This window comes from Heliangelus exortis, chromosome 4 (genome assembly GCF_036169615.1).
Source record: "Heliangelus exortis chromosome 4, bHelExo1.hap1, whole genome shotgun sequence".
In the NCBI taxonomy this organism is placed as follows: Eukaryota; Metazoa; Chordata; class Aves; order Apodiformes; family Trochilidae; genus Heliangelus; species Heliangelus exortis.
The window spans coordinates 24,220,647-24,240,569 of NC_092425.1; the positions used below are offsets into that span (position 1 = coordinate 24,220,647).

At 38.5% G+C, this 19,923-nt stretch overlaps 1 protein-coding gene across 2 annotated transcripts in view; it reads left to right on the plus strand.

Moving 5' to 3' along the window:
* The window catches only part of MTMR7 (myotubularin related protein 7), a 45,490-nt gene that overhangs the window by 21,001 nt on the left and 4,566 nt on the right, over positions 1–19,923 (plus strand). The window contains exons 4-12 of one of the 2 annotated variants that reach the window (XM_071743448.1): positions 42–199; positions 1,758–1,886; positions 4,031–4,165; positions 9,027–9,159; positions 13,727–13,836; positions 15,742–15,867; positions 16,639–16,688; positions 17,805–18,005; positions 19,133–19,273. In XM_071743448.1, the coding sequence (XP_071599549.1) occupies positions 42–199; positions 1,758–1,886; positions 4,031–4,165; positions 9,027–9,159; positions 13,727–13,836; positions 15,742–15,867; positions 16,639–16,688; positions 17,805–18,005; positions 19,133–19,273 (1,183 nt within the window). The remainder of the gene's footprint in view (positions 1–41; positions 200–1,757; positions 1,887–4,030; positions 4,166–9,026; positions 9,160–13,726; positions 13,837–15,741; positions 15,868–16,638; positions 16,689–17,804; positions 18,006–19,132; positions 19,274–19,923) is intronic. The other variant, XM_071743449.1, reaches the window with a different exon arrangement.

Below are 19,923 nucleotides of genomic sequence, written 5' to 3' on the forward strand. Positions count from 1 at the left end.
GTTTTACCAATTTGTTTGTTTGTTTGCTTGATGTTTTCCAGTGAAATATGAAGAGCTGTATTGTTTCTCATTCAATCCAAAATTAGATAAAGAGGAACGAGAGCAAGGCTGGAAGCTTGTGGACCTCAATGAAGAATACAACAGGATGGGTATTCCAAACAACTATTGGCAAATTAGTGATGTGAACAGAGACTATGGAGTGAGTTGTGATTTCCTGTGTTACAGAGGGTGTTAAGTGGATCAGCAGTCTGACTGACTCCCAGGGTTACTCATCTAGAGGGTCCTTGCTGCAACAGGGATCATGCTATAGCTCAGTGCTCTACACACATGTAGTAATGTGCAGTTCTTCCACTCTTTCACATCAAAAGGCACTGAGAAAGAATGTTTAATAAATGCTTAATACATGTAGAAATTAAGCACAGAAAACTTGTACACCGTAAGCTTTAAATGTTAGTGCTTGGCTGCCTGGGGACAAATTTAAACCATACTTAATGTCATGTGTCCAAATGAGTGTTTTCCTGACAGGTGGTATTGTATAAAATTACTACACTTTTAAAGAAAAAAATTACCAGAAATAGTGTATTTGGCAATATTTTTTCTTCACTGGCTATCTTCGCAGTCCTTTTGAAGCCTTTGTGATAGACTTAGTGTTTTTCACAGGCATCTAGCAGGTAATATGTCTTCCTAGCTGAGTGCTGTCTTGCCTAGTTCAGTCTTGTATGACTTGTATGACTCAGTCTTGTATTCTGAAATCTCTAGAATATTAATTTATTGTAAGAAATAATAACCAAAGTATTTTTAAGGAAGTTTCCCCATGTACTCTATTAGCTTTGTTGCTGGATCATGCCCATGTTAAGGAAGGCTTATGAAGTTCTCAGAGAAGCCTCAATGTTCTGTCAGGGTTTGTTTTCTTTTTGCTGAAGCAAGTGGAAAAAATGTTTGACCTCTCTTAAGATAAAGAGCAGGAAAAACTGCCAAATGAATACAACCCAGTTCACCACAGCAGCATTTGTAACCAAAAGCCCTTCCTTTTCTTTCTCATTTCATTACATATCTCTGTCTCTCTCAGAACCTAATTTCTTCTTGGGTGTCCTATTTCCTTTATTCACTCAGATAGTCCCGGGGAGATACAGGATATTCTTTTGAACCCAGCCAGAATGCCACAGGCAGGATCAGGAAAATGAAGTTAGACAGGGATCCTATTTGTGGTCCTACTTGTCTCCAAAATATTTTCAGGACTTTTTTTTTTGCAAGCTCTTTGGGTTCCTTTCAGCAGTGGTAGGCATTGGCAGGGGTGCTTGTCTTTTGATATCCTCATTTCATATGGGCTAATTTCTTTTCTCCAAGTCCTTATTTTGTCAATTTTTAATTATCAGATTTGCCAGAAAAAAATGGCTCTATAGTCCCCTCCCATTATAACAGAAGGTTTTTTGAGACCTTCACCCATTTCCTGATGAACTGATGAATCTTTTCTGGTGTGAACGTATGTTTAATCTCTCTGTTCTCAATGAGGTATGAATTAACATTTGGAAATACAGCCCTTCAGCTGTTCTGCTTCAGTTTTACCATCTGTAAACTAGAATTAAAATTTTTCAGGTTAGAAAGACTGTTTTGAGAAATGCAGGCTGTGTATATATAGTAATTATGGAATATTCCCAGAGAATAGTTGTTTGGTATTGTTTTAATTTTTTTTTTTCCTCTGGACATGCCTATTATTACTTGTATTTGTAGAACAAATAAGCAGTGTCTTTTCACAGGTCTGTGACTCCTATCCTACAGAAGTGTATGTACCAAAGTCTGCAAATGCACACATTATAGTGGGGAGCTCTAAATTTCGGAGTCGAAGGCGTTTCCCAGCTCTTTCCTACTACTGCAAGGATAACAATGTAAGTGTGAGCTTGTAGCTTTGAAGTGTTTGCTTATTTCTGCCTTGCTTTCATAATTTTTCTAGTAAACTTTAACAAGAAGAAGTTGTAGTTTGTTTAAAAAATTAAGAGGTGGCTGGTGTAGTCTGCTTAGTGTGGTTTGTACAGATGACACACACTGGAATTATGGTTAGTTCATTAATAGGCATTTAATGCAGCTATATTTACTCCTGAATCCTTCAAGGTTCAAAGGGCTAGGAAAAGGAGTTGGGATTGTTGAAGGAAATGCCTCTTGTGAGCTTGGAGCCTGGCATGAGTTCCCAGCTAACATAGTAACGGGCAGGAGTGGGTGAGTGTTGTGATGGTAGCCCCTGAACAGCCATGGTGAAGGCAAGTTGGGAGGAAGGCTGCTACATGCATGGCAGACAGATGCCACTCATTCAGTCTTTCATACTCAGAAACTTTCAGAACTTTCCTGTAGCTCTTTGACATCATCAAATTCAGTGGTGATGTGACACCTTACTCTGCATCTCAGGATCTGTGTGAATATGATGAGATCCAACTCTGAAACTGTCTGTTGAGTTTATGCAATAGCAAAACAACCTCATCTCTTGCCCTACTCATCAACATAGCCCAATATATTTCATAGACTCGTCTGCTCATTCTAAGCAATTGGCCAGGGTTATCAGGAGATGATCTTTTCATAGATACTGTGGGTCATGATTCACACATACAATATCTAATGATCAGCAGATCAGCTTGTCTTCCAACATTTGCAGTGCTGGCTGTGCAGCTGTTTCTTAGGCTGGGGCTAAACATGATCTTAACTGTAAGCCTAACTTGACAGAGTTAAGCCATTCTTTCATACTGGTACCAGCACATACCTTATTTAGCCTTTGGGGTCCCAGGATGATATAATGTAATTGACTCCAGCCCATAATTCCCTGAATTCTAGGCTTTATCCAGAACCCTAAGTTTAACCTAAATCTTGACAGCCATATCTGCCTTGTGTATGGTACACTATGGATGAGAGAGAAATGTCTTTCTTCTACTAAAATGACAGGTTGTGGGCAAATTCACGTGTATCTTTTGTTTCATGCCAGGGAGGTATAAGTACATATTAAGTCACTGGAGTGTGCACTGGTCAGCAGGTGATACCCCAGATAACTCACTATCTCTTTGCAAAAACTATTAATAAAGCATGAACAGGCTCTCACACAGTTTAGGGTTTCAGTATCAAAGATCCACATTTTACTGACTAATTATTGATAGTTCAGATTTGGCTGAAATTGATCATGTCCCTTCTCACAGTAATAAATAATCTGTAGAGCAATCTGCATGGGTCATGACCTTCAGCAGGCAGATTCTCTTCATGCTTCTGTTCAGTGCTTAGAAAGTGCATGTGTTAGTCCATTGCCCTCTAAAAATCCAGCTGCCCTGTGCCTAGCAGAAATAAAACCCTCCCTGCACACCCATTTCATATTCTGCTCCATTCCTGGTTTTATTTGGAGGTCTGATCCAGATGGGCTTGGGGAGAAACCGTCTTGTCTTCTTCAATAGTACTGTTTAATAACTGAAATCCATGGAGTCAGGCTGGCTGACCCACTTCCATGGGAAGTGGGTCTTTCTCCAGGGGCAGTGCTAAAAATACACCACCAGCAGTGATCCAGCTGGAATTTATGCATTTTTGTTTCCTGGATTTATGGTATCTCAGGCTGCTTAATAAAGCCTGCAGTGGGTGTAAGCTGGCTGTAATCAGTGTCATATCTGCTAAGTGTGAGTGCCAGTGCAAAAGGGCCTCTTCTTCATGCTGTATCAGTGTTCTTGTGGTTGCATTGTTGTACTCATGCCATCCTCTAGAGAACACCTTTCAGGAGATAATCTGCTTTAGGGAAATACTATATTTTAAACAGCTTTAAAACTTGGATTCAAGACTAGACTCAGACCAATGGGGTTTGACCCCAAGTTGTTTTAACATTTCCTTGTTATTAAAAATTATTTGATCATTAATGTGTAATGAGTTTTACTATTCTGCCTTTCCCATGTAACTGTACACCTACAAAAACATTTAATGAGCTGGGTTTATATATGCTTCTGGATGCGAAATAATTTCTGCTTAATAACTGTGTTGATTTTTAAAATTTTGTTTGTCTGTTTTCCTGCAGGCATCCATATGTAGAAGCAGTCAGCCTTTATCTGGCTTTAGTGCTCGATGCCTTGAGGATGAACAGATGCTCCAGGCCATTAGAAAAGCAAATCCAGGAAGTGATTTCCTATATGTTGTTGATACACGGCCCAAAGTAAGTGCATTAAATTTCTTGCACATAGCAAGACTGAACCTGGGCTAAATACATTAATTGCACCTGTGTAACTCCTCAGGTAAATCAGGATTTATCAGGAGAATCTTAACTAGGAACCTTGCCCACATTTTTTGTCTTAAAAGGAAAAAAAATCTCTTTTTTGTTCTTGACAAAATGTTAATTTACAGTATAGTAAGTGAGTCAGAATCATAGCTGTTTCCACACCCAGAGGAGCTATCAGTAACAGTATTGCTGATGAGGCTAGTAAAACATTATTCCCATTGTAAAATTGTTGCAAATCTCTGTCTGCATATACTAAAATTTTCCAATCAAGATTTCTCCTGCAAGGAGGAAAATTTCAACCTTTGCATAAGGCTAAAGAAAAAACATTTCCTGAGGTTACAAGAACTGAGGAGGCCTTCTTTAAATACCTCCATCACTTCTGTGCTTTTTGAGAGAGAATCTGAAATATGGTAACTATTTATCTCTATAATTGACTAAAATCTTTGGCCAAGATAAAAGTTTTGGAAAAAATATGCTACATAGAAGCACAGAAACTCAGTGATGGTCTATAAAAGGTTGGAAACTAAAAAAATCCCTGTGTCCAAATTTGGCATGCTAGCATATGTCTCAAGGTGATGAGGACTAGATAAACTTCAGTGTCTGGAGGTGGGAGCAAGGGTATTTTCTTTCTTACCTTATAAATAGCTTCCCTGCTGAAGTTGTCAAAGCATCTGAAGAAAAGAAACCAAAGGGGCAAATCTCCACAAATTCTCTAGTCAATGTAGGATTGGCTCTAGTGGGGGAATATTGAGAGCAAAGGCTTGAGGAAAAGGAGCAAGGAAGGTGCTGCAGCATCCTGATATCAGGAGATGGAGCTTAGAAAAGGAAGGTGGCTAAAGCCAAGAAGTTCTAGGAATGGAATGAGGAAGAGCAAACCTGGCAGAGTTGGAGGAGAAACAAGGAACCTCTCTGATTTGAAATTGATTGGAGACCTGGGGACTGGTAAGAAAGTGCTGAGTGGTAAAGGGATGAAGTAGCCAGAAAGTCAGATCCTTGGGATATCTCATTGCACTTTGTAATTCAGTGACTACTTTGACCTTCAATTCCTTCTTTTATTGGGAAGAAGAGGAAGGTGCCATCTGACTTCTGGTCCTGAAGAAAGTGGCTCATGATGAGTCCTAGGGAAGGATTTGTAGAACTGTTTTCAGAGCAGACTTTGGATAGGAGGCATACACCTGGCTTCCTAAATAATGCTTGTTTAACACTTTTCTATATTGGCTAAGACTTATAGTGAAGCATTTCCTGGATTATGATATTGGTACTCTTCCCTAATTAAGGAAGGAGATTGTTCATTTATGGAATTACTATTAAACATGTACTGACTTGGCTATTAATGATGTTTTGTAAGGTAATATCAGAAAGGAGCCATCCTTTAAACTTCTCTGGTGCATGACTTTGGTGAGACAACTCCTGTGTCCCATGAAAAAGCCTGTACTTTGAGAGAGAGGGAGAGTGAAATTGGCTCACTCAGTCATGGATGACAACATATTTCCAGCAATGATATCTTCTTCAGGAGCCAGCCATCAGATCTAAACTGTTTGTTTTCATGGAGTTTCTCTTGGAAAAAAAAAATTGTAATTTGTATGCACTGATTCCTACTTATCTTCTTGTGCTGCAAGAATGGACTGATTTTCTAAGGCTCCTTTGATCCCAGGTGCTAAATACAGTCTTGTTACAGCTGTCACAGTTAATTCTGCAGCTCCTAATGCATGTGTACATCCAGAGCATATAGGAAGTGATAGATACAAATACACACTGTTCCTGGCATTCCTATGGGAACCTCTAACAAATAGAAAGGTAAGTTATTCAGTATGGTGCAAGGTTTCCCATTGTTCTAGAAAGATAAAAAATTACCTGCCTCTTCTGTCATCTTTCCTTGCAAAGATGATGAATACTGATGGGCCAGTGAATTCAACATTCACAAGTGCTCTTCATATGTTGTGCCTCCTTTTGCTTAATTATCTCCAAAAAAAAAAAGCTTTGGTTGTGGAAGAAAGCTTTACTTCTGCTTAATTTAAGTAGACTAAGGTGACCAGATTCAGAGCTTTCCTTAGGCTACTGTATTTCTTAATTTTCTCCTTGCCCTATTTGTTTACAGAAGAAGCTAATAGAAACTTTATGCTTATGAGTAAGACAAATCTGTTCTATAGCCCTTTCTAACCAGCAAGGACTCGGGTCACCTCCACATTAAAGAAGACACCAGGAAATGTGGCAAATGTGGTCTGTTCCCTTTAGAGGCTGTCTGCTCATAGTCACTGAGACTAAGGACAGGCACAATCTAGAGAGAATTGCAAAAACTGCATTAAGAGCAACAGATGGAATGTTGGTAGATGATGTGGAAAACTTGTTAGTAAATATTGTGGCAGCTGCAAAGTTTGGCAACTGACAATATCTAAAATAAATGAGTGTCCGAAAGCCTTGCAGATTTAACCTTGTATTTATTTGCTTTTTAAAGAGGGCTTTTGCAGAATGTTTTAATAAAGGATTTCTGTGATAAAATTGCTCCGTGGCAGAGACAGCATTTATTGTACTGAGGATTAGGCCAGTTAGGGGCTAGATGTGTTCCAGGGGTTTATAGTGGCTTAGACTCATGCATGCAGATCTTTCTTCCTGAAGCTGTGAGAGACTGCTTCATTTTGTTTATATTAGGGCACTGATATCTATTTCAAAAGAGAAAGATTAGGATTCAGCAGATAGTTCTTATCTTTCTAGCAAGTCACACTGAGGCCTCTGTCCTTAAAGGACATGCTGTTCACAGGCTGTATATTTTTTTTATTGTTCATGGGCAGTCAAAACATCAGCAGACTGATGGTTGTTAGACAAGATAAAAGAAGTTTTACAGGAGATGAATAAATGAAAAATGCTGGGTTTTTTTCCTGGCTTCCTATCTTGGAGTACGGTTTCTTCTATTGTACCACAAAATTAATTCAATGTTTCAGTTCCTAATAGTGGTACACAAACATAACTGTGTATTCCTGTTGTCGAGTTCTGCTCATGGGAATGGATGCACTAGGAAGTATGAATACAGGAAAAAAATCTCCTACCTTCACACAATAAATTGGACAGGATAAAAGAATTAAAGAGGGGATTCACCTATTTGCACTCTTATGCATCTAAATTGAAATGATAGCGGTATAAAAAGTTTTTAGTCTTTAGCTGTTTCCTTTTAAAGTCAAGGGATTTGGTCCATGGATATCTATTTTGACATAAAACTTAAAAAGCTAGACTTGTTCATCTTAACTGGAGGTAAATTGGCAGCAGAAAATCAACCTTACTCAACTTTATGTATTCAGCTCTAAATTTTAATTGCGTATCAGGAGTCTGTGTGCTCAGGGTGGAAGAGATCAAGAAGAAACCTTCTCATATATCTCATGAGTACTGGCTGAGTACTTAAGGATATTACTGTGAGTTTCAGAAGTGGTCACAGAAGCAGCAAATCAGTAGTGCTGCCTGTGATACTGGGAAATCAACTGGAAATGAGTTATCAGCTTTTTATCTCCTAGGCAATGCCCCAGAGACACTTTTGATATTTAATGAGCATTGGCTCTCACTCCAATGCAGACAAGTCACTTTTTGTCCAATTGATACCTCATAAGGTCTCTCCAAAAGCTTTGTTGGTGCCTTTCAGTCTAGATGTGCAAAATATCATTACTGAATTCTCAAATTTTTCCTGAGCAAAAGCTGTTAGTTGTGTTTGGTGGTATGGAGGTCCTGCCACATGGGCCACTTTGTTAATCCTGGAGCTTTCATAATTATTTGGAAGTTCCAAGACTCCCCAGATTTACAGTGTGCATTTCATAGGAGAGCAGAGACTTAATGCAAAAATAAAATTTCTTTTTGTTGGATAGTAAGATTTTGCTATAGGAAACAAACAAACAAACAAACAAAAGAAAATAGATACAGTAATAAACTGAAAGTATTTAATTAATTTCTGTTAGCTCTAGTTTTCAACCCAGAGATCAAAATTTAGCATAAGGGATTTGACAGACAGTTAGCATTAAAAACATAAAAAAAATAGCATTAAAAAATAAATAGCATTTAAAAATAGCATTAAAAAACCCCTTTGTTTTATGCTTGGTAAAACTGAACTAAATAAGCATTTAATGACTTTCCCATGCCAGGAAGCAAGAGTAGGGTTCAAAACTAAAACTCTACCTTCCTTTGTGTGTTGCAGCACAGCAGAATACTTGGTAGCACTGCATTACAGATGAAAATATATGTGGTAATCGTGTTAATTTGAATCTTTTGTGGGCCCACAGAACTAAACCCAAGATCCTATAAACTTAGGAAAAACTACAGCAGCTCTCTCTTCACTATTCCAAGTTTCAGAGAAGGAAACTGTATAACATTCTGTATGATTTGAGCAGTAAAACACAGTAATTTTGGCAATATTACAGTGTACCTCTGCAGTGGAACAGTGGCATGGCAGCTAAAACACTGCCACCTCCTGGGTATATTCTGCTAGTAAATATAATGATGATCAAAAACTAGATCAGAGTAGCCTTTTAAAAACAAATTAAAGCTCGTTCAGAGGAGCCCTGTCTAATCTTTGGGGTTTTGTATCCAACCTCACTAATGAAATTGCATGCAAAGTGTGTGAAATAGAGGTCAGAGCCTCAATGACCCTGCAATAGGCTCTGAAGAGATCCCTGTTTCCTAACAGTTGACACTGATAAATGCTTCCTATTTGTGCCTGATTTAGATCACTCTGATTTATTGCACTAGACCACAAGCTTTGTTTTGAGAAGAATCTGTTTGCTCCTGTTTTTCCTCCAATTTTCACGATTTTTTTTAATAGCTCAACGCAATGGCAAACAGAGCAGCAGGGAAGGGATATGAGAATGAAGACAATTACTCCAACATCAAGTTTCAGTTCATAGGCATTGAGAACATCCATGTCATGAGGAACAGTCTACAGAAAATGCTTGAAGGTAATACTCTTCTGTATTGAAAATTAGAAGAAAGATTTAATTTTTCTGTCACACGAGTTAATAGAACTGCTCTGAAATTAGCAGCAGTGAAAATGAGTGTGAAAAGAGAACTCTTGCAACTCCATGCCCCTGCCTGCTTGCTAATGGAACTTGTGCAATGGAGCATCATCAGAACTAGTGAGGATTTTCTAATTGTGCAAACATCTTTTTTCATGGGTAAAATAAAAAAATAATTTTCTTTAATGAAAAAAGCTGTTTAGCTTAAATACACCTTATTGCACTACATCTTTTGTGCTTTGCAGTTTGTTGGTATAATGAAAAATATCACTTATGACTGTATTTCATGCTAGTGGAAAGTACAGGAAAAAAATTAAGCTCAGAAAATGTATGGGTTGATTTTTCTGGGTGGTGGATAAGGTAGTTGTGTGTGTTAGGCTGTGAATTTTAATAGAAATGTACTCATGCCCTCTATAGAGTAAGTCACATCAGGGTATTTATGAAACATAGTCAATGGATGTAACCATTCAGCACCATCATAATCCCATTGAAATTAATAACTGTTGCTTTATAAATACTTATCAGTGAACAAACAAGCACATCTGTACGGTCATTTAGGATTTGGATTACATTACATTCTGGGAAAAGGGTAAGAATAAATAAGCCATCCTTGACCCTCAATGGCTTGTTGATTCTAAATAGGCAGTCAGTCAGTAGTGCTCACTCCACTCCAGAGTCTCACTATTATTTCACCTTTATCATCAACATCTTCTGGCACCTCCTGGACCAGTTTGGTTGAGCTGTGCTGCTCTTTGACGCTGTGTCCATGGTCTTTTATTCTTCATCTGTCTCCTGTCATCTGTTTGCATATGTGAATTTTAGATCTAAGAAGGGCTTACATTTTCCATGGTGGAGAGCTGTGCTCTGTTTTCAAATAAGAGCAGCTTATGAAAACCAGTGTGATGCAGGTAAAATACTCACTCTCTTCATGACATATTTTTACTTAATTCCTTGGACTAAGGGTCTCTGGAAAGAAGAGTAGGATTTTTAGTTGGAGCCCAGGTGAATAAACTTGTCCTTTTATTTGTTTAGATTAAGACTATAAAGTTTAAAATAGTAAAAAAACAGCTTGGCTGCATGGGACAGTACTGTGTACTATTTTTGAGCCAGAAGTTAATAAGACAGACTTATGGCCCAGACTGACATGTGACAAGGTAATTTCTAATGTTTTTAACACTTCAGGCTACTTGGGGAACATAAATTCTTAGTATCTATTTTTTAAATGAGCCATATGCTCATAACATACACTTTTAAAATAGGTTTTATATCTGTTGTGCTGAAATCTCACTTTTACCTACCTGGTTGGTAAGACTAGGGGCTACAGCAGTTACATTAATGATTTCAGGTGCTTGAGGCTTTCAAGTACTTTTTTGGGCTTTTTTACAGTCTTACGACTTCTGTTTACAATCAGGGCTTTTCTTATTTAAGGCCCTGTGTACTGTTTCTCTTTTTCCATTTGTATCAGTGTCCCTTTGTCTGTTTCTCTGGTGGCCTTTGAGAAGGTGTTTATTATCTGACTTCCACATACAAGGAGATCCAGAATCAAAAGGTTGTCACAAATGATAAGATACATTTAATATGGTTTTACATTTTTATCAGGTAGTACTTTAACATAACTGGGTGAATCTGTAAGGTGAAGTGTTACATTACACTATAAACATGACAAAATATGACTATTGCTCATGATCTGAGGTGAGATTTGTAAGGTACATAAAAGCCTTTGTAAAGACAAATGAGGATGATGAAAATTGGTTTCAATTTAGTGCATGCTGTATTCTTGCTTAGCACTTTCACTGAGAAAATTTGAAAAACTGATTACTCAGGTTTCCACTGGAAAATACACTTATGTTAGAAATGTGTAAATTTCAGCAACGTTTTTTTAGGAAAAAGGTGAAGAAATTAATTTATAATAACGTCAATAATTTATCTGAGTAGGTAAGAAAAAAAGCATTTTAGCTTTGTGATTTGTCTGCCTTTAATTATAGTAATTTAATTTATCTTAACATTAACATGTATTTGCTCTTTTATAATGTTAGTTTTTTGCAAAATATCATAGAAACATAGAATGGTTTGGGTTGGAAGAGACCTTAGAGATCATCCAGTTCCAACCCCCCTACATGGGCAGGGCACATCCCACTAGATCAGGCTGCACAAAGCCCCATCCAGCCTGGCCTTGAACACTTCCAGGGAGGGGGCAGCCACAGCTTCCCTGGGCAACCTGTGCCAGTGTCTCTCCACCCTCACAGGAAAAAATTTTTCCCTAATACCTAGTCTAAATCTACCCTCTTTGATCTTAAAACTGCTGCCCCTCACCCTATCACTACATTCCCTTGTAAAAAGTCCTTGTGATAAGTTCAATACAACCCTCCTTGAAATAACTACTAGTATTAGGAAGAAATGTTGCACAAGGACTTTTCTCAGTAAAGATTCAAGGGCTGACTGAGGCTGCTGTTTGTATTTGGGATGTGGTGAGTGTTGCCATATGTCCAGAGGCCAACCAAGACTGGAGCCCTGTTTGTTGTATGTTGAAGTTATGACCCCACATGCTCCCTGTCGGTCTTTAAACAGCCAAGGTGAGCTTCTCCTCCCCTCATACCCAGAGCAGTAGCTGCTGATGTAAGAGCATCCCTGTCATCCTTGGAGTTCAGTGACAGGGCAGCCAGAAAAGGAGCTTGAGGGTTTGCTCTGCAGCATTTGCTCGTTTGGATGCCCTATGGCCATCCTGCTAGAAATGGGTGAACTGATCCAGCATCCCCCTCTGGTACTTTTGCTGGTGGAAGAGGCAGTTTCCACCATGTATCCTCCTTCTTCCTACCTTCCTGGGGAAGGAAGCACTGATGGATTGTGATAAGACCTGCCCAGGGCATCTTGATTCTCTTGTGCCCACACAGCAGGTGGAGCAAGTCTTGTCTCTCCAAGATTTTGGCACCTTTTCTGCTGAGATGGAAACACATTTTCCTCTTAGGATAATCCTCGTAATTGATTTCACTATTAAGGTCCCGAGCAGTAGCCAGAATCATGTGACATATACAGTGTATGCCTTTAGCACAGTCTGAACTTTGCCCGGTGAAGTGGTAGGTAAATATTGACTATAATTTGGTAGTGGGAATGAGCAAAGTACTATTTCAGCCTTACCTTGGGTAAACAGAGACAGCAGCTTCAGCCAGAATACAGTAACTAATTGGTCATGCTTCCATCTGCACAGGAACATTAATCATCTGAAAAGCTGTTTGCTTTCAGTGCTGCTATCTATGCATTTTTATAAATATACTTCAAAAATTACTTTTAAAATAACCATCTGGAAGAGGCCCTATGTACAGAGATTGCAAGACTTTGTATGGACATGTTAGGCTATTTCTTGCATCTGAATTCAATGGAGTTAAGACAGTCAGATACATTCAGACGTGGTAGATACTCTGACTTTGGCTTGTAAAATTTAGTTACCTTCAATTGGAATTTGAGTTTTGCCACTGGTCATAACAGCCATAACTAACCAAGCCATTTAAAAGATTTCTAGAGGACAAAATACCTACTAAAACATTAATACACACATCACACATTAACTCCTTAAAAAGCATGACATTTTTTGCTATATTCCTTAAGTGAGCTTCACCGGTTAATATCTTTTTCCTTAAAAGATGGTATAACTCCACATGATTCAAAATAAATACGTAAGTTGTGAGGTGAATTTAGTGTCTCACAGTTGAAAATAGATTGCACAAAATGTTGAGTATTTGTTTGCTCCTGAGTTGAGGTACTGGAATTAGATTCTGATTGCCCTTTTTTTTCTTCTGGTGTCACAAGCTCTGTAACATTGAAAAATAGACACTTGGATAAAGCAGGATAGAAACTCAATGTTGTAAAGCCTGGGAGATTATTCTATTTTTCTTGGTGAATTATGTTTTTTCCTCACAAGTAGAATACTTTCTGTCTACAAGTGAAGATTAACTAAGGTTTCATTCAGGGATGGGGAACCACTGAGTGAATTGCTTTATCCTAAACCCCATCATCTGTGGAGATGCTGAAGGCTGGGTTTGGTGGGACTGCTCTTATAGGGTTTCTTCACCAAATGTGGATGGGAATAGGAGGTTGTGGCACCATTTAGGTGGCTTTCTGCCTGTCCAAGAGCAGAAGTCTTATGCTTTCACTTTCCAAGTCCTCATTATTAAATACACAATCCACTCTCAGAAGGTTGAAAACTTTTCTCCCAACACAGTTTTGGAAAGCATGTGATGCACATAAATATGTATTTGGTAAGCTGCTTTTCATAGGCTTTGTAACAGTTTCCCTTTTTAACTTAAATCAACATATTGGGTGATATTTGAGTCAGCCCCATTTTTTAAATAAATCCTTTTTTTCTGGGATAAAGGTTGACTGTGAAATAGCCATTCTTTAAAAAAAATTAGTGTTTTACATGGGGGATCTGAAGAGGTAACTCTGAGGTTGAACACTCAATGTAAGCTTGAGGGTCTATAATTACTGTGTATTTAAGATGTAGCTTATTTTGCAGTTTGTGAGCTGAAATCGCCTTCAATGAGTGACTTTCTGTGGGGCCTAGAAAATTCTGGCTGGCTGAAGCACATCAAAGCCATTATGGATGCTGGCATTTTTATTGCAAAGGTAATGATGAGTGTATAATGAGAACAAAACTTGGACTATCCAGATACAGAAAGTGAGGTCCAAATTCTCTCCTTGTGGGTAACTTCTGTTATCTTCAGTGAGGTTGAAAAAAAATACTGCAATGCTTCATCTCTGAGGACAGACAATTCTTAGCTGCTGTCATGTGGATATTTTGCTAATATGGTAAAAGAAGTTTGTGTTCTTCTCACTGAAGAATTAAAATGTCCCAAAGCCTCCACTATCCTGTATCTGTTTATGTCGGATATTTGAATGTCCTTATTTTACTCAACTGTTTCTCCTGCCTCCTCCACCGGTTTCTAGACCGTTTTTTTGTTGAAGGTTTTTTCCATGAACTAATTCTTCACATGGTCACTGTAATATAGTAATATTAGCTACTTGCTTTTTCCCCTGAGTTGTTCAGCCACCAGCTAAATTCACCTCCTAAACCAGCTCCTGTGTTTTACCATGGCCAAACTCTCAAGCAGCTTCTACTCTTGAGAAAAGCTGTTGGCTTTGATAAGAATAATATTTCTCCTAATTCCATCCAAACTAATGCAGATATTTGTCATCTACCAGCAATACCTTTGATTTTATTACCCTGTTCCTTGCACTCTGGTTTTTCTGTTTCAGTTGTTACTTTTAAGATTACCATAACAATTTGTTTTAGGCCATTTAAACTCACTTTACCTGCTACATACAACTATGTGGCTACAGCTCCATGGATTTCCCACCTCAGTAACTGGGGGGTTCTCTTGCTTTGCTTCTTGCTGCTCAGCAGGCAACTGGTTTCTTACCTGAACAGCAGCTGGGAGATAACCACATGTTACAGTGCCTCCCAGCCCAACTACCTGTCATTAGCTTATAGAAAACATGGCATTTACATTACCTCTTGTGAACCTTTCCCCAGTGGCTGGTCTTCAAATACTGGCCAAAATAAATTTATCCTTTGCCTGTATGCTTGCTAGCCTTGTGCCTGCTCAGAAATGCCTTTTGACCTGTTCTTTTGACCTGCAGTTCCCAGTTATTGGTCTCCTGCTCACAGACATTCTATTTTGGTAGAATTTACTTGTCTCTTGAGATAAGCATAAATAATTTATATTATTCCTCCCTCCCTACTAAGCCCAAGTTTAACTTAAATGTTTATTTTTCTAAGCAGTATCTTTCCTGGCTTATTTTAAGTTTTTACTTCCTAAATTCAGTTCTCTTTAGAAATTACAAAGACCAAACCCCTTAGAGTTTAAAAAAAACCTCAAGTTCCAAAAATAATGCAATACTTTGGAAAACTTAGAATGATCTCTTCTTTATGTGTTTATTTATAAAATGGGATCCTCCCTCCACAGTTGTATTAAAGAGACAATCTTCTGTATTAGATATGGAAGTTTACTGCTACCACAGGCTTCCCCACAAACCTTCAGAAGGATGTCCTCAGAGTGCAAAGCAGTGTGGTGGAATAATATCCATGCTAGCACAGGCATCAGAAACTGACATTGTCATTATTGACATTACCATCAGGAAGGAAATTGAGAGCAGTATAACAAATACGTCTGCTCTATTACTGGTGTGTGATTTAAAGCTTTAGCAGCACCTGAATCTCCTCTAGGTATATGTCTGCTCTGGCAGACTGATGTATTTTAATTGACATGGATCCCACATCCTCCTGTAATGGAGCATAATCAGGTGATGCTGCATCCACCATGTTGCATGGGATGAGATGAGATTAAGACTTTTCAAATGGGAGGAATAATACCCAACATCATTCAAGACCTCTGTGGCAGAATAAAGAAATTAACAGGGTTTCCCAGTTTCCAAATTAATACTACCTGTATTGCACTCTCTTGCTGTTCCTCTCTTACCATTGCCCTTCTCCCCCTCTTGTGAAATTTCTGACTTTTTCTGTATCCTTAGGCTGTGGCTGAGGAAGGTGTGAGTGTGCTTGTTCACTGCTCTGATGGCTGGGATAGGACAGCCCAGGTTTGCTCTCTAGCAAGCCTTCTATTGGACCCATATTACAGGACTATGAAGGGATTCATGGTAAGCAGGTTCTCTTTCACAGAATAAACAAAAATTTTTATGGCATCATTTAAGATTAGTATCTTTGGCTTAAATGGAAAATAAACTTTCCTTGAAAGTTCCTCTTTATTTTCATATAGGAAGGTTTTTATCTGCCCAAGTTACAGTCTCTTAGAGTTTCTGTATGAAATGTTATCAGAGGAGGTCAGTTGAGAACCCATTTTTTTTTTTTTTCTAACCTTGACCATGAAGCTTTCTCACAGTTCAAGGACCTTTTGTGCAAGCAAGAATTTGCATTCATTTTCAGGGATCACTGAAGTTTTGCATTAGAAGTGTGTGTCCCCTAGACATTAGGTTGCAGTGACCAGTCACACTGGAAAATCTGTTCTTTTTCCAAGCAAACCAGCACTTGTAAAACATCTAGGACTGCTTATCAAGTTCCTGGTCATGCTTTAAAAGAAGTTTGAAACATTTTCAGGTTCTATTTTAGAAAATGATGAATCAGGCTAATTGAAGTGGTACTGAAATATTGGCATCCTACCTGCCTCAATGGAGAGCGCTGCTTTCTTTCAATTTTGCAGTGGTGCTCATTTTTCATTAGTTTTTTTCTGCTTATTTTAAAATTATCCTGTATTCTGATACTGCTTGCTTACATCATTCTTGCTTGTAACTTTTCTGTTTATTCTAAGAAATGACTGGGATTCCAATACTGCTTGTTTACACCCCTCTTCTGCCTGCTTCAGCATGTGTCATCTCTGCTCCACAACACTGAATGCAATATTCTCATTTTAGGTGCTAATTGAAAAAGACTGGGTTTCCTTTGGTCATAAATTTAACCACAGGTAAGGCAGTGCTAAGGTTTTCTCTATTTTTACATAGTCAGTACCTGCTGCCATTCCAATATTATTTCTTTGTTGCCTTTCAAAGTGTATCGACAGAATGCCCTCAGGAAACAGCCATCCCCTTTTCTCCTACTATATAATTTAGTTGCCTTGAAAAATCAAAGTGAAATATTTTAATATCAGTATTTTCTTGTATACACACCCCATGACTGCTGTTGGGGATTCAGAATGCTGGTCTTGCTATGAGCACTAAGAGATTCATGTGTGACAAAAGTAGTGTGTATGTGGCTTACAAAATCCCTCTGGATTCTCTCATCTTTCAGTAGTGCCAAGACTCCCTTTCAAGAAGGCTGTGCAGCTCAATACCAGGAGCTTTGCAAAATACACAGAAATATGAACACTTTTGGAATACACATATGCAAGATATATTCATACACACATCCAAGGTACACACTAGACATGCAGCATAATTAATTGAAAATATTTCTTCCCATTAGGGAGACTTAACTTGTTTTATATTTTCAGGCTCCTGTTCTTCAAGGTAACCTATTGAAAGTGGTTCCAGATATTTTTGGAGATAGAAAATTTGACAGATACAGTAGCATGTAGACATTTCCCACTTCCTAAAAATTTCACCAAGAGAGGGCAGCTTTAAACTGGTTTCTGTGAAGGTTGTTCTCTTACTCTCCTGCTCAGTTTTCTTGTTTTGGGAATGCTCTACCATTGAATTCCTGCCTAAGACAAGTTTTTGCCATAAGTCATTGCAGTCATTCTTATCATGACATACTACATCCTATGGTATGACTTTATATTAAAAGCATTAAAACATGGCTATGTAGCAGTGTAGCAGCCAGATGTTAGTAGCTGTAAGGCAAGAAGATGCCTGTAACAAGTTTTTTCTTTGTATTTGATAAATTCTGCCTTCATTCTTCTCTATGAATCTTCCATCATTTTTGTAAGTAAAAAAAATATGCTAGTAGTTGAGGAATTCCTAGTTAGGAATGAATGTCTATGATGTCACACACACTAAAAGTGAGGGGCTTGTTTTCATTAGTGTTAATTCAGTTTTTGGAGAGGGTTTGAGGTTATAATTGAAGATATCTTGTCTCGTTTCAGGTATGGCATTTTAGATGGAGATCCGAAGGAGATATCCCCTGTTATTGACCAGTTCATCGAGTGTGTTTGGCAGTTAATGGAACAATTTCCTTGTGCCTTTGAATTCAATGAGAGATTCCTCATCCACATACAGCATCATGTTTATTCTTGCCAGTTTGGGAATTTCCTGTGTAACAGCCAGAAGGAGAGACGAGAGCTGAAGTATGAAAGCCTGCTCTTTACTGGTAGATTTGGGGGTCTTTGGGTGTATTGAGGATTCAGACATCTGCCAGCCTCAATGCATGTGCTTTCATAAGCTGTGGTGCACACTTGGCTGTTGTCTTCTGGCAACAGATTAATACTGGAAAAAAGTTGATCCTCTGCGATGTGGCTCCTCTGGGTGTGTAATCCATGGTGTGCGTGACAGGGATTAGGGAGAACTGAGAGGAGCATTAGCTCCTCAGCCATATGGCACTGCCTTTACTGCAGCATTAACAACAAGGCAACCTGTAGCTCTAATACAAGGGGTTACTGACTCTGGTCCTCAGTTTAAGGGTCACAGCTCTTCTGTGTGTTAACCTGCCTTTGGATCTCATGTCAGACCACTTTAGTTCTGACCTCTCAGGTATTTTCCTATGAACAGCCTTTTGGCCTGGTACCCCTCCCTAGGACCAAGTCAGCAAACTGTCCTTACGCTGTTTTGTACCCAAAGCAATTATTCATTAATTTATCTGCCCTCAGGCCCAGAGACAATCTCATCCCTCACAGTTCAGATATTTGTAAATGCTTCCTGGGGCCCTGGCTCCTCAGATATGATGCCTGCTGCTTCTCTCATGCATCCAGACTGAGCAGTAGTAATGAGAGGAAGGTGGGAGTTACTGCTTGCTACTGTCATTTGGTCCTTTTCACTGCTCAAATGCAGAGTAGCCTCAGTGCCACTGTCCTTTTAAAATCAAAGCCTTCAGAGGTCATCACATTCTGACACCTCATAGCATGTGAAAGTGCAGCTCGATGGTGTAGGAGTGCTTTTAAATGCAGGGATTCCCTTGGTGTACAGATCAGTCTGAAAATGAATTTTATGGAAGTGATCCTTGCCGTCTGGCAGAGAAACCCATCTCTCCATGTTCTCTCCAGCTGCTCTGGCTTTGTGGAAGATGGGTTGGATTTTGCCTTTAGTGACCAATAAAGGAATATGTGTCTCTCTTTTTCTGTATTTATAACTTAAATCTAATTTTGTTAAGGAAGTATGAAGCTGACTGTAAAGAAGTAGTACAGAGCAACAGAATTTTACATCTAAACTTCATCTGTAGCAGTAGTAGACACTTCAATGTATTTTCATATATTTTCAGAATCCAAGAACGAACATATTCACTCTGGGCTCACCTGTGGAAAAATCGTGCTGATTACCTGAATCCTTTGTATAGATCAGACCACAGTCAATCCCAAGGGACCCTGAGTCTACAGATAGCTCCATGCAACTTCTTGTACAAGTAAGTACTATCACTTGCTACTGAGAACTGTGGGATGTTTTAGTACAGAACAGAGTGCCTTTGTGTTTAAGTATTTGTCATTCCATAAGGTAGCTTACTGAAAGTAAATTCAGTCTCAGATGGGATGTGTTTCCTTGTGTGCAAGTAAGTCAGCCAACACCTCTGCACCATTCTACAACTGAGTATTAGTCTGAAAAGAAGCTTAAGATTAAAGCTATATTGATAGTTGTGTGCCCTAATTTCATGGTTACTCACTTCTTCCACTGAGAAATGGCCCTTTCAGTTCTGTTTTCATCTGTGGGTTCTAAATTTTAAGTTGTTTAAATATCTTCCATTCAAGATTTTGTGGTGATTGTTTAGAGCGACTGGTGTCCAAAATAAAGGGGATTTCAAGAAATCATATGGTTTCATTGCTAAAACAAGTGTTTAGTAAAATAAAAAGCAGAATTCCCCATGTTTTAGTTATAAGCAGAAGTATCCATAGTAGGTTTTCGTTGATTTTTTTTTTAATGTAACAAAAATAACAGTTTTAGAAAAGCTAGTATTGACATTTTGACTTGAGTAATTAATCATGCCATTAATTTTAACAAACTTTAGAACTCAATAAAAAATTAATCAAAATTGTGATTTAAGTACAACTGATCAGTTTG